Source organism: Crocodylus porosus, unplaced genomic scaffold, assembly GCF_001723895.1.
Source record: "Crocodylus porosus isolate Cpor-Errol unplaced genomic scaffold, CroPor_comp1, whole genome shotgun sequence".
In the NCBI taxonomy this organism is placed as follows: Eukaryota; Metazoa; Chordata; order Crocodylia; family Crocodylidae; genus Crocodylus; species Crocodylus porosus.
Window position 1 is genome coordinate 11,460,370 of NW_017728913.1, and position 17,999 is coordinate 11,478,368.

Consider the following 17,999-nt stretch of genomic DNA (forward strand, 5'->3'; position numbering starts at 1 on the left):
CTAGAATGTGACACCTGATCAGCAGCTTCTCTTTTGAAATGTTCTTCTTTTGAAACAGCCCAAAATATGTGTGCGTCAACCCAAGGTACAGCATAATGCTATTCCTATCAATGCATACTTTCAGATTTTTGTGTTAATTTATACTGTCAGGATTTTAAAGTTTCTATGAGGTTTTTTTAAAGCAGAAATTTTAGAAACAATTTTGTTTTGAGACGAATATTATTTCCCTGAGGAATGTCAAGCCCAGATATTCCAGTATCATCTTGATAACATACAGTAGGAAAACCAAAACATGAATTGACTATAAGTACACTTGAACAAAAGTGAAATTGTTCACTCTACCTTTGAATTTTATGAGTTTATAATACTGGTTTTTGGAGATTAATACAAGATCTGTCTCATTTACAAGTATTTTTAGATTTAACTCTTTTAGCATCGTTTTTGTCTGAGAATATAGGAACTCACAACTAAAAAGGCATATAGATTAATTTACTATATAACTGAAAAAGTAAGTTATTACATGAATACATTTCCCTAATCAGATAACATAAAAAAAGAATGAACAAGATAGAAATAATTTCCATTCTCCAAACTGATTGGCATATGCCTTGCTTTAATGCTTTAAACATGTGTAAAATATTAGTTATGGTAAGGTTGAATAGTTTTGTTCTGTGTGATGAAAGAAAACAAGTATTTGGAGCATAAAGATTTAAATCTATAATTGTAAATTGTTTTCTCCCAGAGTTATGGTTTGCTACCCTTAATTCAATAATTCCCACATATGGCTTATAGTTATTTTGGGGCTGTTTAATAGCCAGAGTATCAGTTTAACTTTGTATGTCCTAGGACAGGGGTTGGGTGACATTTCACTGACAGCAGACCACCTCAGTCCTCCTTGGGCCAGGGGCAGCAATTGACAGAGGCAGCCACTAAGTGGTGCATTCCTGTGCAAATGTGCCTGGTGGGTCTGATATAATCTCTTCACAGGCTGGATGTGGCTTACAAGCCATAGGCTGCCAACCCCCATTCTAGAATGAAGATGGGATAGAAAAAAATATGTGCAATTTTGACTCCTGGAAGACATTTTATGTACACCAATTAAGCATTTTGAAAGGGGATTTTGAGATTGCAATTTGTTCCCTTCTGTCTCTAAAATGGTTTGTAATTATGTTACTGTCTGTGCCTGCCAATAGACCATGCTGGCTGTTGAAAGCTGGTGAGCAGACTTCCCTGCCACCACTTCTGCTAGGGGAAGCTCTTTCTTTCTTTCTTTCTTCTTATGGTTGTAACTCACTCTTCTTGTTCACCATGCTCATGAGTATCTCAATAATGCCTTCCTGTCTTGAGTACAATTTCTACCTACTTTAGTTGTAGAGAAGGGGTTCCCTACAGCTTCCTATATAAATAAGGGGATGACTCAAAAACACCATAATGTCTGTGTGCAGAGCTCATTGCTCATATTGTGTAACAACCAGAGATTGCTCTCAGGCAGAAGGATCAAAGTTCTAACCAGCTCTTTCAGTAGTGCAACCTAGTAGACCTTCAAAAGCCACTGTTCAGAGGTCCAAAATAAGAGGTCCCCATCAAACTGCATGGTTGTGCAGGTTATATAAAGGTGTATATACCTAGGAGTACTTAAAAACTTGATATTGCAAAACCTCATGATAACATCACACTAACCAGGTGTTTTTCATTACATTCAGGTCCTCCAAACACAGCTAGATACCCTTCTAGAAGGACAGGAGAGTATTAAGAGTTGTAGCAACTTTACAGCCCAAGCACTCAATCATGGTACGGAAACTGAAGTTCTACTGGTTAAGAAGCAAATGAGTGACAAGCTGAATGAGCTGGCTGACCGGGACTTCCCATTGCACCCACGTGAAAATGACCAACTGGACTTCATAGTGGAAACCGATGGACTGAAGAAATCCATTCACAATCTGGGCACCATTTTAACCACTAATGCTGTAGCTTCTGAAACAGTTGCCACGGGTGAGGGACTGAGGCAGACTGTTATTGGACAGCCTATGTCAGTTACCATCACAACCAAGGACAAAGATGGGGAGCTCTGTAAATCTGGAAATGCTTACCTCACTGCTGAACTGAGCACACCTGATGGGAGTGTGGCAGATGGAGAAATACTTGACAATAAAAATGGCACTTATGAATTTTTGTATACTGTTCAAAAGGAAGGGGACTTTACTCTGTCACTGAGACTTTATGATCAGCATATCAAGGGCAGTCCATTTAAACTTAAAGTGGTCAGATCTGCAGATGTGTCCCCTACTACTGAAGGCGTTAAGAGGCGTGTTAAATCTCCTGGCAGTGGCCACGTGAAGCAAAAGGCTGTGAAAAGACCAGCTAGTATGTACAGCACTGGAAAAAGAAAAGAGAATCCCATTGAAGATGACTTGATCTTCAGAGTAGGTAAGGAATGCATTTTCTTTGTATTGATTACTTTTATAAGTTCAGATTAGATTAAACTGATACTTTAAAAACATAGTTTACCCATATGTTGAGGGTAAAAGAAAATTTTAAAAAATGCTTTAGAAAGAAGATTAATTTAATTTGGAATTATAAAAGCTAAACCAGATAGGTAAATTATGTAGCTTCACCATTGGGCAAGAATTTGGATTTTTTTGTGTGTTTAGCTCTACCTCTGAATTTTATGAGTTTACAGTACTGGTTTTTGGAGATTAATACAAGATCTGTGTCTCATTTACAGATATTTTTAGATTTAACTCTATTTTAACATAATTTAAGTCTGAGAATATAGGAAATCACAACTAAAAGGCATATAGATTAATTTACTGTATAACTGAAAAAATAAGTTATTACATTAATAGATTTTTCTAGTCAAAGTGTATGAAAAAAGAATGAACAAGAGAAATAATTTTCTGTTAAAAATAGGAATGACAGTGTTACATTTAAGAGAATTTGCCAACAAGACAATATGCTGGTTTAGCCAGGCACCAAAGAGCAAACAAATAGTGAAGACTAGAATATATTTAGAACTCTGGCAAAAATACAGGTAGATAAGAGTTGTTATTTGATTAGCCATATCTGTTTGATACATTTATTGGATTTATTTGCATTTCTAATGGACTTATAATATCTAGGCAGAATGTAGACAGTTAGCATTTTTTTTTAAATTTGATTTAACCAATCTGATCTGGTGAGGAGGCCTTAAAGGTGCAGTGAAGAGAAGTAAAATGAGTATGGCAGGAACTGCTCCGAAGCTCCCAGCCTTTTCTAAAGGGAGAGGAAAGAAACAGATTAGCATTGGAAAAGGCTACCTAGAGAAGCTGTGGACTCTCCGTCCTTGGATATTTAGAAAGGCATTTGGCTGGGACGTTTTAGTCAGGGATTATCCTGCCTTGAGCAGGAGGCTGGAGTAGATGACCTTCTGAGGTCCTTTCCAGCCCTACTTTCCTATGATCCCATAGGCAATCAACTAAGCCTGCTACCTCCCTAGCAATATTATTTAGTTTTAGTAAACATCTATCTATTGAACACTACTTATTGGGTTTGCTTTAAATTTAGAAAAGAGATCAACTGAGAATTAAAGATAGAACCTTCAAATAATTTGTTGATAGAGAATAGCCTACAGCTTGAAGGTATATGGGAGCTAACTATAACTCACCCATTCTCTGTTGTATGTGTAACAAGATCCAGCAATGCTCCACTGGCTTCAGGGGGAGGTTACATATACCCACTATCTGAAGAGATGCATTTCATATTTTAACTTGGAAGCTCCTAGTAAAAACGGTGCATTTTTTTCTTTCATGCTTTACTTTAAGAACGCTTTGTTGGCACTCTTAAAGTAATAAATCCTTTAACAAATTGCCTTAAAATTTAAAGGTAAAAATCAGTAGTGGACAAAAAGTGTTTTCAAGATAGAAAGGGATGCAAAAGGGAACGATGCAATGTGCTCTAGATTTAGAGTGGGAGCAGGGTCATCTTTTATAGCCAAGTACAGGAAAGAGCTATTCTAAAACCTTCTTTGATCAGAAAGGGGATAGCCCTATGCAGGGAGAACTCAAGGAGAAACAGCAGTTTTGGCAGGGCCCCTCTTAAAAAGTATAAACAAATCTCCTTCCTCCAAAACTCTTCTGGATATTCACATTTATGCTTTATCAAATATCTACTGCAGCTGTCTATTCCCTTGTAAGATGCAATACATGGATTCTTCACCCTTCCTGGCCAGCCAACAGCAGGTGTGGCAGTGCCAGTCCTGGCTCTGGTTTAGAGCTGGGGCTGGAGCTGCTGCCATCACCACTACCAGCACTACTGCCTGGCCAGACTGAGGCCTGAGTAGCCTTGTGCTCCATGTCCTGGGCCAGAGTGGGACCTGCTACTGGGAGTAAGTGGTGGTGGCAGGGCAGAAACCAGCGGGCAGAGGCAATGGCAGGAAAATGGTGGTGGGGGGCAGCAGCTACAGTCTGAATCCAGGCTGGGGCTGGAGCTGGCATCACAGATTCACAGAAGTTTAAGGCTAGAAGGGACCTTGTGAGATCATCATGTCCAGCACCCCTGCTCCAGGCAGGAAAGGCTGCTGGAGTCAATTAACCCCAGTAAGGTGTGCATCCAGTCTCCTTTTGAAGATCTCCAGGGTAGGTGCCTGCACACCCCTACTGGGAGTCTATTCTAGAGTCTGGTCACACAAACTATAAAGAAGTTTTTCCTTTTATCCAGTCTGAAAACTCCTTTTAAGAGTTTATGACCATTGCTCCTAGTTTACCTCTGGGGCACTTTTGTGTATAGTTTACCTAGCTCCTGATATATTTTTGTAGCCCAGGTATACCAGGGGGGTGAGCCCTGCCCTCCGATGACAGGGGTGGTGGTCAGGCAGGGTGCTGAGGAAGGGGTCAGCTACTAGTGCGGCTTCCTCCCCTCTCTATAGAGCTAGGCCAAAACCAAATACTTAACTATGTACAATTTATTACAAGAATAAATACAGACACTTAATATAAAACAGAATATATACAAGGATTAACATATATTGCTATATATAATATTCCACAGTTCATATAATACCAAATATGAATCAAATAACTTACAACTTATACAACACAATTAACACATAGGGATCTTAACCTATATAACCCAAGTAAATTAACAATAATATTTCTTTAAACCTTCACAAATATTGATACCAATATACACATCGTGGCATTAAAACACATCAACCATATAAACCAACTTAAAAAAATACCCCTAGCTATATAGCCCTTAACACAATGACAACCTCAAAACAGGGGGTGCACTCAGGACCTCCCCAAGGGCTTTCCGTGAAGCCCCTCCCCTTTAGGGCCCTGGGACGTGGACACGCCCCTCCCGCAATGGAGGGTGAAGGCAGCAGACCCTCCTCACCTGTGTCAGCCTCCCCTGTGGGGCCCACTTCCCCAGTAACTCATGCTTCCTCTCTGGATAAGTTAAGACTTGTCGTCTGGTGGCTGATCCTGCAAGAGCCTTTCCCCAGCGGCACCTTCAGCTCTTCTCTATGGTGCGGTGCCCCTCACTGGGCACTCAGGGCTCTCTCTCTCTTCTGGGAGCCAAGCCCTTGCAGAGTCTGACTCCCTGGTCTCACACCAGGGTTCTCCCTTTTTCTGGGCCCTGCTCCGGGCACTGGTGCTCTTTTAGTTAAAGGTGGAGCTGCACTGCGGGGCCCTGGACTCTTGGCCTAGGGCTGGGGCTAACATGAGCAGCAGTGATCTGCTTCTGAAGCAGTTTTTCTGTGCACTGACCCACGCACCGGGTAAGGCCCAAGCAGCCGCAAGCTGCTCCCAGGGCAGATTCTCCATGCGCCGACCTGCGTAGCGGGTGAGGCCCAAGCAGCCTCAAGGTGCTCCCAGAGCCAGCTCCCTGTGCATTGATCTGTGCACTGCTGAAGCTCATTTGAGATCCCAAGGATGGCCATCTCTGGAGCTCCCCTCTCCTCACCGTCCCTCGTCATCTCTCCCTAGCCTGATGAGCATGATCCCCTTTTATACTCTTCAGGGGCTCCACCCCCAAAGTTCTCTGGACCTGACTGGCACAGTTCTGATTCAGGTCCAGCTGCTCCTTGCCTCCTCCCTTTGGAAAATGGCATGGTATTGCTTCCTTTTGCTGTCTGCAAACAGCAGACCCTCAAGCCTGGGACTCTACCCAAGCCCTGAAAAGAGTAAGCCTACTATATTTGTAAGCTGCCACCAAATTCCCGTGAAGTTTTCTCTTTTCTGAGCTGAACATTCCCATATCTCTCAGCCTTTCCTAGTATGGTTTGCTCTTCAGGCCTCTAATCATATGAGTGCCTCTTCTCTGGGCTCTCTCAAGCTTTTCCACATCCTTCTTGAAGTGTAGCACCCAGAACTGGACAGAGTACTCCAGCTGCAACCTCACCAGTGCTGCTTGGGAGAGTGGGATAATAACTTCCTTTGTTTTGCTTGAGATGCATTGGTTGATGCTTGCCAGCATATTGTTTGCTCTGCTAACTGTAGCATCACACTGGTGGCTCATGTTCATTTTATGGTCAATTATGACCCCCCAGGTCCCTTTCAGATGTGGTGCTAGCTAGCGTAGCACCACCAAGCCTGTAAGTTTGTTTTGGATTTTTCCTCCTCAGATGGAGCATTTTACAGTTCTCAGTGTTGAACAGCATGTGGTTCTGGTCTTCCCATCTAACAAATTTCTCTCGGTCTGCCTGCATTTGTCAGCCTGCCCTGAGGCATGGCCACACTACCCCAAAGTCATCAGCAAACTTTGCCAGTGTGCTTTTCACCCCCACATCCAGATCATTGATGTAGATGTTGAAAAGCACTGGTCCAAGTACCGAACCTAGGGGGACCCCACTGACTACCTTCCACCAGGTTGATACAGATCTGTCTATTAGTACTCTCTGGGTCCAGCTCAGCAGCCACTTTCCCACTCATCTGACCATTGAATTGTTGAGTCCCCTAGTTTTACCTTGAGAGCCTCATGGAACACCAAGTCAAAGGCCTTCCTAAAGTCCAAGTAAATGATGTCAACCTCATCTCCCTTATCCAGGTGGTGAGTAACCTGGTCATAGAAGGACATGAGGTTAGTTGGACATGACCTACTCGTGACAAAGCCATGCTGGCTGTTATTCATAATTTTGCCTTCTACTAGCTTATTGTACATAGAGTCCTTCTCCTGGGGGATTTGTCCTGGGATTGTGGTCAGGCTGATCAGCCTGTAGTTCCCTGGGTCCTCTCTTCTCTTTTTGAAGATGGGCACAACATTGGCCCTCTTCCAATCTTCTGGTTCCTCTCTTGGCAGCCATGAATTCTCATATAGGTTCACCAATGGTCCTGGGACAACCTTGGCTAGTTTGTTTAGCACCCTTAAATGAAGTTCATCAAGTCCTGCTGACTTATAGATGCCCAGCCTCTCTAGCTGTTCTTTCACAAGCTCTACATTGACTGTTAGTAAGTGATCATCCCTACTGCAACTATTTTGCATCATATTTGCATTTAGGAGGCTGTCACTCTTAGACTGGTGGAATACAGATGTGAAGTACTTGTTCAAGAGTTCAGGTTTCTCCTTGGTGTTGATAATCAGATGTCCAGATGCATTGAGCAGCGGTCACACATTTCCACTGGTTTTCCTTCTGTTACCTATGTACCTATAGAAGGACTTCTTATTGTCCATGAGTTCAGTTGCTAACCTGAATTTGGTCACCACTTTTGCTTTTCTAATCCACCACCTACAGGTGTGGGCCAATCTTATGTAGTTCTCCTTAGGGCCTATTCCTAGCTTCCATCATCAAGCCTCCCTTTTCTTTTTTCAGAAGATCTGTGACTTCCCTGTTGAGCCAAGATGACCTCCTGGCCCTTGTGCCACCTTTTTTGCGTACAGGTATGGACAACTTCTGTGCACTGAGGAGCGTATCCTCGAGGAATGACCACTCTTCGTCCACACTCTACTTACTAAAGCCCTTAGCTTAAAGTCAAATTTCTACCTTACTGACTTTTCCCCAGCCCTACAACAGGCAATGAAAGTGATAGTGTTGTGGTCACTGTTGCCTAGGTTACCCTCTATCTTCAGATCAGTCACCAGGTCATCCCTCTTGGCCAAGCCTAAATCTAGGAGGGCAGTTCCTCTGGTTGGCCCATATACTTCCTGAGACAGGTACAGCTTGTTGACACAAGTCAGGAATCAATGTGACCAGTCAGATCTGGCCGAGTGTTCTTCACAGGAGATATCTGGGTAGTTAAAGTTGCCCATGATGACCATATCCTGTGGTCTCGCAGCCTCTTCCAGCCTCTTCCAAATGTAGCTCCTCATCTTGATTTGGAGATCTGTAATATATTCCAAAGTTAGGTCCCTTTTGCCATGACTCCCCTGTATCTTGACCCAGAGGGTCTCAAGTCACCCTTCCTTAATACCAATTCATGTTGTCACATTGAGGGAGCTCCATTCCCACAGCTCATGCTGTAGTGTCCTTCCTGTCATCTCCTATTGTAATGGTTGTTTGTTTATTGTCCCCTGGGATTGCTCTGCCCGTTGTCCTCCATCCCCTGGCAATCTTAGTTTAAAGCTCTGTCAAGGAGGTCTGCTATCCTGGCCAAGAAAAGGACCTTCCCCTTTGGTTTGAGGTGGATACCATCCCTTCCCAGAAGACCTCTGTCTCTGAAGTGTGTGCTGTGGTCCAGGAAGCCAAAAACATCTTGGTAGCACCAGGGCTGTCCCTGGCGGGGTTGCGAATTGTGGCAACCACACTTTGAAGGGCCCCACAGAGCCAGGTGGAGAAGCCACAGCTGATGTTTAGTCCACCCTCCCTCCCAGCAGGTTGGATGTCTCTTTGTTTGTTCCGGCTGGAAGTAATGGCTGCCACCTCTCCCACTGTGTCCAGTGTGCTGGGGCTTTCACTCCCCAGCATAAGTGTGCTGTGGGATGGGGAGAGGGGCCCTGTACAAGCTGCTTTGCCCCAAGCCCTGCGCCCTCCTGGGATCCTCTCTGGGTAGCACCATTGCCAGAGCCTTCGGTTCACCTCTTTTGATACATCTGTCTCTCCTAGGCCCACGGCCTGCAACCAGGAGGATGGATGAGAAAGCTACCTGTTCCCCCAACCCCTTAACCTCAACCCCCAGAACCGTGTAGTCACTCATGACCCAGCCAGGATTGCTTAAAGCTGCAGTGCCTGCCTGCCCCCCTTTACCTTGCTTGTATTCAAATCCAAGACTAAGGGCTTTCCCCTCATGTTCAACAGAGGGAAAAACCTTGTCTGTGATTCAAGTAAATATAGGAATAGGTGGGATAGAATCTGTCCCTACAAGTGTTTTTCAGACTATGGCAACAAGTGTGTCATCGAGATACATAGCTATAAACACACCATTAAACAGCTACCGGCAATCTTAGTGATATTGAACTATCACGCTCAAGTAGTTTTATTGCCATGAATATAATTACAATATTTCCAAAGCTATAAAAATGAAATGATTACATTTATTGTGTGATAAGATGAAAATACCTTATTTCTAAAACCAAATCATTAAAAGAGGGTGCTGCAACTGCAGCTATCATTTGTGTATGTCTGCACAGACTGATCCTTGATGGGTTCCCCAGACTCTTCCCTCCTACACCCTGTCTTCTGATTTCCAAGTTCCTTGAGTGTTACTGCAGAATTAAGTACACTCCACCTGCTTTCTTCTCCAGGGACTGAGCATAGGTTGGAAGGGTTGGGAAAAAGGTAGCCCAATTGTCTCTGGGTCTGACTGCTTAAGAAGCACCAGGGCATCATCAGCCTATTAATATTGAAAACAGTTGGATCTATTTAATGTTTGTCTTCAGTTCTGTGGGGTAAAATCTCCAAAGAACTGGTGGTCTCAATGTGTGTCCAGGGTGCACTGAAGAAGAAGGACAGCATCTTTACAGCTACTGACAGACGTTCATTTAAAGGCACAAGGGGATCTGATCCCGCATCCCAACAATCATGCCTCCTGCCATGCCACATCGATATAGCAGGATGTGAAATCTGGGAATCAGAGAGCAGCTCCCGATTTTGTGTAACTTCTAGTGGAAAGGGAACCTGGAATCATAATCCCAGGCTCTCCCTGACCTGGCAAGCTGAAAGCCAGATGCCTGATAATAAGCTAATTTTTGGCTGGTTCCAGGACTACACAGGGCTCCAACCAGCTCCAGTGCTGTCTCCAGAGCCAAGCAATGATCAGATAATGGTCATCCAGCTCTGGGGACCACATCAGGGCCAGCTGGAACTCCGGTGCAATCCTGGAGCCAGCTGACAGTCACTTAACTCTGCCATTGGTTCAAGTTAAGGTTGTGATGGAAACCAGCCACAAAATGTGGAATTCATGTTACAAAAAATGTGGAATCATTAATTCCCTTAACGTGTGGCCAGGCTAGTATTTAAGATGTGATTAACAGATTAATTATGCCTTATGTGTAATGTCTGCCAGGGGCCTATTGGACAATATTCATGGTAGAGTTTATCTTGTAAAAAGAGGATTTGTGAGCTAAATAAGTTCCTTGGATGAAGTGTCACCCCTACTTTTTTGATCCTACAGTGTATTTGGTGAAAGTTCTGGGTTGCTCATTTTCTTGTTGATTGTACATTAGAAAATTAGCTGAAGCTAGGTGCCATTTTCTTCCTGCTGGAAAATTCACTCCAGTACAGAAACACCATAGAAAGTCCTGCCTGCCACTCAAGGGTTTAATAACTGCCAAGTGCCTCACACAGACCCTCTGCTCCGGGCTGAATTTCACTCTCTGTAAACTCTGGCAATAAACTACCATTCATAAATTCTGTTGGGAACTATAGCTGTGACATTCCTGAACAATGTCCACTGTTTTGTTCTCCTAATGTATATTTACAAGGTCCCACTGAAGAGCACTCTGACTAGCCCTTTATGTAACTCTGAGTTATCTTTAAAATCAAGGAATTTTCATTTTAGAGAATGTTCTTCTTGAGGAAAAGATTTTGCATTCTGTAAAGTTCATGTTAGTTGTTTCCAGATGCTCTAACTTACGCCTCCTCTTTTTATGACAAATGCTTTCCCTCTTCCATCAGTAGTAAGGGGAATGCTTCTCACTTTTCACCCACTTCTTTTGGCTGGAGGGCACAAAGGGAAGTTATCATTAACATATGCAGGAAGAAAATTACTGGGTCAGCATGCATGCCCATGGGTATAGCTCATTAAACGAATACACAGAAATGACTCAAGTCTGGGTAGCATAACTCAGATATAGCTTGCTTTCCCCCTATCATTTATTTTCCCTTTGCAATGCAAAAATTATGAGAAGTATGCATCTCATTGAGAAGATGTAAGTACCCTGCAGTCACAAGAGCAGGCTGAGAAAGAAAGGAATATATTTTCAGCACAAACTCCAGGGCAATTAAGTGCTCTTGTTAATCAATAACGGAAACTGTGAATCCAATCCCCACCACTTGAGCAGAAAGAGTGACTGAGTGGAGGAAAGGCATATCTCTTAAACATGCATCACTAATGAAAGTTAAAGGCAAAGTAGGGCTAATGCATCACTCTTATATCCAGAATCACAATCAAACATTTTAATAATTGTACTACAGGATATCTGTGGCTAAAACTGAAGCTATAGCTTTCAAATTAAGATTATATATTGAAACATATAGTGTGTGGGATATGCAGTCAATTATTTCTTGTAAAATACTTTCCCAGATAAAATAGCATTATGGTCAGGTTTTAGTAAACTGCACAGTTCAGGGGTGTCCAACCTTTTTGAATGTGGGGCTAGATCATGAACTTTTTATTACCCAGGGGGCCAGTGAGCCATATTCAAACACCCTCTGTCCTGGGCCAGAGACCCTGCCTGTGTAGCTGTACTGCACCTGCCTGTTACTGCAAGGTTCATGATAGCTCCTGGTGGGCAGGGGCAGGAGGGACCCATTCTGCATCCAGCCAGCTACTGCCCCAGAGACTGAAGGGGAGAAATAAATAGCTCCACATCTCCATCCCGCAAGCAGTACAGCCCCATGAGCCGGTGCTGCCTGAGGGGGGACTGGAGCAAGGCGGCTGCTGCACCACAGCCTCTCACCTGCCCACCTGCATGACCCCGCTCACCATGGTGCCCAGCCACCTGTGCATGCATCCCCAGTGGCCTCAGCACTGTGCACCCAGAGCACGGGGTCCAGCAGACACCGGCTCCCGCCACTTTGCCCCGCAGAGGTCACACCAGGACCTTACCTGTTGATGCCCCTCGTGCTGGCTTCCCACATGCTGCTGGGAATGGGAGGAGGCCGGCCAGGTCGGCACCAGCCAATAGAAGTGGCGGCGGAGCCATGTGCCACTCGGGATTGACTGGTGCAGGCAGGAGGAAAATGCAGCTGAGCCCCTGCCGCTCTGGCTGGGCTCGTCTTGTCCCAAGGGGCGCATGGCTCTGCTGCCGCTTCTGCTGGCCAGTGCAGACCTGGCTGGGCTCCTCACACCCCCAGCAGCTTGTGGAAAGCTGGTTTCAGCCGCATGCTGCTCCGGATGGGATGGACCCAGCTAGGTCAGCACCAGTCAGGAAAAGCAGCATGCAGCTGAAGTCGGCTTCCCATGTGCTGCTGGGGAATGTCTCAAAGAGTGTGTCTACACAAGCATTTTAATGTGCAGTAGTCTATTTTAATGTGCATTAAAGTGTTGCATAAAAAACTGTGCTAATATGCTAATGTAAAATAAAATAGGCCACTGAGCATTAAGCATTGCTAAAATAGTGTGCAATTTCGCTACTCTGCATTAGGGCACCCTAATGTGCATTTTATGTAGTACTTTGCATTGGAGGTACTAAATGCAATGCTTATTAGGAAAAGCGCATGAATGCACATGTAGACACATCCAAAATGGAAAACAAACAACTGAGGCACCCAGATTTAGTGAATGCTGTTGAAAGCTCCTGCTTTCAAACACTTGTTGCACTACAGGAACTATTTTTTATGTTTAATATGTATACTACAGTAGCATTCTGAGGTCCCCATCTGGATCACATCCCCATTGTATAAGATATTGTACAAACCTTTAACAAAGCTCAGTCTCTGCCTCAGAGTTTTCAATAGAAGGAACATCTACATATTATAAATTGAAAATTATGTATACAGGTAACTTGCCAAGTTTCCCCATTCCCCAGGAAAGCATAAAAAGCTTTCTCTCGAGCACTCTCATGTATCTAAACTTTGTTTTATTAGCTGAAGCAATGTTAAAAAAAATGGATGAGCTTAGGCCACTAACACTACATATTCATCTATGTACCCAGATTCTTATTTTAGTGCCTTTCACTTAGTATGTGAATATCATACCAGTCTCATTCCCTTCTGGGCATAATGAAGCCAAATAGCCATCCTGTAGAAAGTATTTTGTTTATTGTCACAGAAAAGCAGCAGACGCAGCTGTTTCTGAAAGGCAAAAGGGATTCCTGCTTTGATGGGGCTAAAGAATGATGCTGTTCTTTTTCAGAACTGTTGTTCCATGAGTTAATTTTGATTGAGGAAAGGAACAATTTACCAAGGAAAGCAAGAACAAAGAACAAATATGCTGAGATCAAAACCCTTAGTTGATTAGATGTGTATAACCTCACTTGTGTATTTCATGTCCAATTCTAGGTACCAAAGGAAGAAACAAAGGGGAATTCACAAACCTTCAGGGGGTAGCTGCATCTACAAATGGAAAAATATTAATAGCAGACAGTAACAACCAGTGCGTGCAGGTATGATAATTTGCCATATTTAGTATTTGACTTTAGTAGAGACAAGTTTTGGAAGATTCAAGTACGGATAGAAAATATAAAGGAAGCCCACCATGTGCAACGCCCATGGTTGGTCATTCTGGTTTCTTGAGGTAACCAGTATCTGGTTCAGATCAATTAGCAGATTTGCAAACATGGTTTCCCTTTTTAATATATTTGAATGTAAAGAAAAGACCAATCAGGAAAGTGATATTAGAAAAGTGTGTCTTATTTGCAAGTATGACTTGGCATTACAACTTTATCGTTTCTGTGTTTCCACGCAAAGCAGAATTAAGTGTCCAAACATCCAGTTTCATAAGCTGACCTCTGAGGAAAAACAAAATGTAGGTGTCATTTCAAATGACTTTTAGTCTTCTTAATTTACTTTCCTCTCTGATTTTAAAATGGAAACATTAATTTCTATAGCAGCAGGCCCCATGATGTCTATTTCTTGCCTTTAGGTATTAGGCTTCAGTTTCCTGTGTGAAAATCAAGCTATGTCGCCCCCTACTGCCTTCTATCATATGTCATTTTCACTATTAAGGACTTGTCTGCTCTATTTGGACAGCATGTATGGTTGGAGATAAATGGACCCTCGCTTTCATTTTGTCAACTTTTCACTAGTGGCTGCTAAATGTGCTCTCACGTTTAATTATTTACAGCCACAAGTGGAATTTCAATATCTAATTACCTGGCTTGGAAACAGGTAGGGTAAATTCTGAGAGATGTTAATCGTCTCTCAGGGATGCCGAACTTTATCTTCTAAATTAGGTAACTTGATTTAATTGTTGAAATTCTGTTCTAGGTTCTATTCCCATCTCTTTCACAGACTTCCCGTATGACCTTGACCAAATCACTGTGTGCTTCAGGTTCCTCATTTATAATATGGGAATAACAATGCTTCCTTCCAACTACCTCAGAGGGACACTGTAAAGGTTAATTCACTTATGTTGGTAAAACACTTTGAGATCTTTGAAAAAATGGTGCTATATAAGTGCAAAACATATATTTATTATCAAGTTAGTGTCTAGGTTGAGGATTTTCTATAACTTGAGCCTATAGCTTTCAAACATAGGCTATAACAGTGCTTCATATTTACAGTCCTCTATCTGGCCATAATATTTCTATGGTTTACCTATCTTGCTGTTTCCCAAGTGCCAAGAACTAGATTAATGTGATTATGGAGAATTACTTCAAACATAAATGTAATTTTTTTATCACAGATATTTTCCAACGATGGCCAGTTCAAAAGTCGTTTTGGTATACGAGGAAGATCTCCTGGCCAGTTACAGCGTCCCACGGGAGTAGCTGTACATCCAAGTGGTGACATCATTATTGCAGATTATGACAACAAATGGGTCAGCATATTTTCATCAGATGGGAAATTTAAGGTAAGACTACAATATCGATACTCTTGAGTGTGGAGCAGCTTATTGAGAAAGAGATTAATAACGTCTGTTTAGTTTCAAGAACAAAAATTAAATATATGAAACTGATTAAAAATGCAGTCTTTCTGTGGAACTCCATGATGATAAAGTACCTAAAACCAAGGGAAAAGCCAATATTGTGATACTAATAGTGTATTAAATAGGAATGATATAGTTTAATTAATAAAATTCTCTTTCACTGGATTCTGTACCATAACTTAATTGTAAAACAGCCAAAATAATTAAGTCCAATTCAAAACAGTTCAACATACGTTGTGTCATAAAGTGGGCTGCGGTATTTCATTATGGGGAGGGTAGCTTCCAAATATAACTATTTAATAACCATACATGCTAGGTATAGTACACCCCTGTGCCTGGCAACTGGTGCCGACCAGGGAAGGGGAAGAGTGGGTGGGAGGATCCCCTGTGGCAAAACTTGCCAACTGGTGAGTGGCTACACTGCTCCTGAAAGCAGCCATGACACTCCTGGAAGTGGTTGCGGCACTTCCAGAAACAGTCACGGCCTACATCCAGTGCTCACGCTCCCTGGCCGGCACTTGCAGGGGTGGGGGCACAGGCGCTCCTGCCTGTCCCCCCTGCCCGTCACCTGAGCAAGGAGTGCAGCCTGACAGGGGATGCACCAGCGCTCTCAGGGCGTTCATGTGCACCCCTGTGCACCCCCTACGCATCACCACTGCTCCTGTAGCTGGGAGCCCAGTCAGCTGATGGTGCTCCTAGCTGCAAGGGAGACCATACTACATGTGCGAATTTAAGCTTAGTAGTGACCAGCTATAAAGTTAGTACACATTTTTAGGTCTAAATTTATAGCTCGTTGAAGCTTTTTATTGCGTGATAGCTACTATGCATGTGTAGCTGGTATGAAGGTAATTGCACAATTAACCAGTGAATTGCACGATACCTCTAATGTGTCTAGGTCACTGGGAGGACAGAAAATGAACAATTGGCCCCTCTAAGTATGGCATAAAGGTCAGCAAAGCAAGTAATTCATTCACTTTCCTATTGGCAACTGGTGAAAAGAAGGCAAAGCACGTCTATTATCTTCATAAGATTGCCCCAGTGTTGCATTATGGGCTGCTATCTTTTGCATTGGTTGGCTTGTACCGTAGAGGGAGTTAAATTAGTCATGCTATAATATAAGTAGGACAAAGCAAGAGAGGAGGGGTAATTTCTAATCCATGTTAGAAATGCTAAAAGCATATCTTGACCATCTTTGACACTCAGCTGTTTGTAGTAGTTGTTGTTGTAGTCCTTACCAGAACTAGCTGTGGTTCACCCACACCTAGCCTGATAAGCAGGTATTGAAGTTTGACATGACCAAGAAAATCCTTGGTGGCTTGTGTATTTAATTGATTAAGAAGAATCTTATTTCTTTGTAATCTTTTCTTCTAAGTGAAATGAACATGGGCTTGTTTGTATTATGGAGGGTATACCAATGTGGCTGTGCCATTGCAGCTAGATCAGCAGTGCCCTCAACTGGAGATGAGGTGTGTGTCAGCTGATGGGATTTTTATGCTGCCATATACCACCTCTCTGAATGACATTAGCTAACCTAGCAGAAGCCCTATTCTAGTTAGCAGAGTTACACCCAGACTGGGGATTTTGATGGCTTAGCTGTTTCTCTTGGTAGGTATGTGTGTGTGTGGTCTTTCCTAGGTGACAGCTATGCTGGTAAAACTTTGTTGGACAGACCCATCCTGTGTGTTGTTATCCTTTCAACATTCTTACCACAGGTATAAGAGCCTACTATTAGTATCAGGAAGAAGCGTCCTCTTTTAGCTTACGCAAGAGAGATGTTTTTAGTACCAGTTTCCTATGTGTGTGTTTTATGTAGGACCTGTTTTTGCAAAAATTACTTGCATTTACTTTCTTAGATAGGTGAGTAGAGAGCACCTCACATCATCAAGGATTAGCTTTGGGGTAGAGGAGGGTCAGGCAGAGACACTATGGGTCAAACTACAAGGGGCGCATGGGGAAGGGGCCTTATGGTGGGCATCTACTACAGACCACCCAACCAGAGGGAAGAGCTGGACCAGGACTTCTCCAGTCAGCTTATGGAGGCGGTTAGGTCAAGGGATGTTATTGTCATGGGTGACCTAAACTACCCAGACATTTGGTGGGAGGAGCAAACAGCCAGGTCTGACCGCTCGCATAGGCTAAAAGACCTTCACCTTATCCAGGAAGTGTACAGCCCCACTAGGGGTAATGCCTTGCTGGACCTGGTCCTAGCCATGGGGGATGACCTGGTGAGGGGACTGCAGGTTCTTGACCACCTGGGCAATAGCGATCATCACCTGCTGGATTCACTGTCCAACACAGGGTGTCAAGGGCTTACACCAAGGCTAATGCCCTTGACTTCAGAAGGGCCAACTTCAATGAGCTTAGGAGACTATTGGAGGAGGCGCTGAGGGCCCAGAAGGTAGAGAAGATGGGAGTCCATGAGGGATGGTCATACCTTAAGGGAAATCCTCCAGGCCCAAAGGATAATAGTCCCTGAAAGAAGCAAGGGGGCTAAGAGTGCTCAGAAACCCCCTTGGCTCAGCAAAGGTATTCAGCAATGCCTGAGGACTAAAAGGGAGGCATACAACCAGTGGAAGGGAGGAGCTATCACCAAGGAGGAGTACTCCTAGGCCCGTGAGTGTAGAAGGGCTATTAGGAAGGCCAAGGCAGAGGTGGAACTCAGGCTAGTGTCCAGGATTAAGGACAACAAAAAGTCCTTTTTCAAGTACTTTGGAAGCAAGAAGAGGGCACCAGGCAATATAGGGCCCCTGCAAGACACAAACAGTAATCTTGTGGCTACACCAGACAAGAAAGCTGATATGTTTAACAGTTTATTTGCTTCTGTTTTCTTGAACA

At 43.4% G+C, this 17,999-nt stretch overlaps 1 protein-coding gene across 6 annotated transcripts in view; it reads left to right on the forward strand.

Annotated features, from left to right (window-relative positions):
* The window catches only part of TRIM2 (tripartite motif containing 2), a 144,325-nt gene that overhangs the window by 103,259 nt on the left and 23,067 nt on the right, over positions 1 to 17,999 (forward strand). For all 6 annotated transcript variants that reach the window (XM_019534491.1, XM_019534494.1, XM_019534489.1 and 3 more), the window contains exons 6-8: positions 1,704 to 2,427; positions 13,577 to 13,680; positions 14,922 to 15,089. In XM_019534491.1, coding sequence (XP_019390036.1) covers positions 1,704 to 2,427; positions 13,577 to 13,680; positions 14,922 to 15,089 — 996 coding nt within the window. The remainder of the gene's footprint in view (positions 1 to 1,703; positions 2,428 to 13,576; positions 13,681 to 14,921; positions 15,090 to 17,999) is intronic.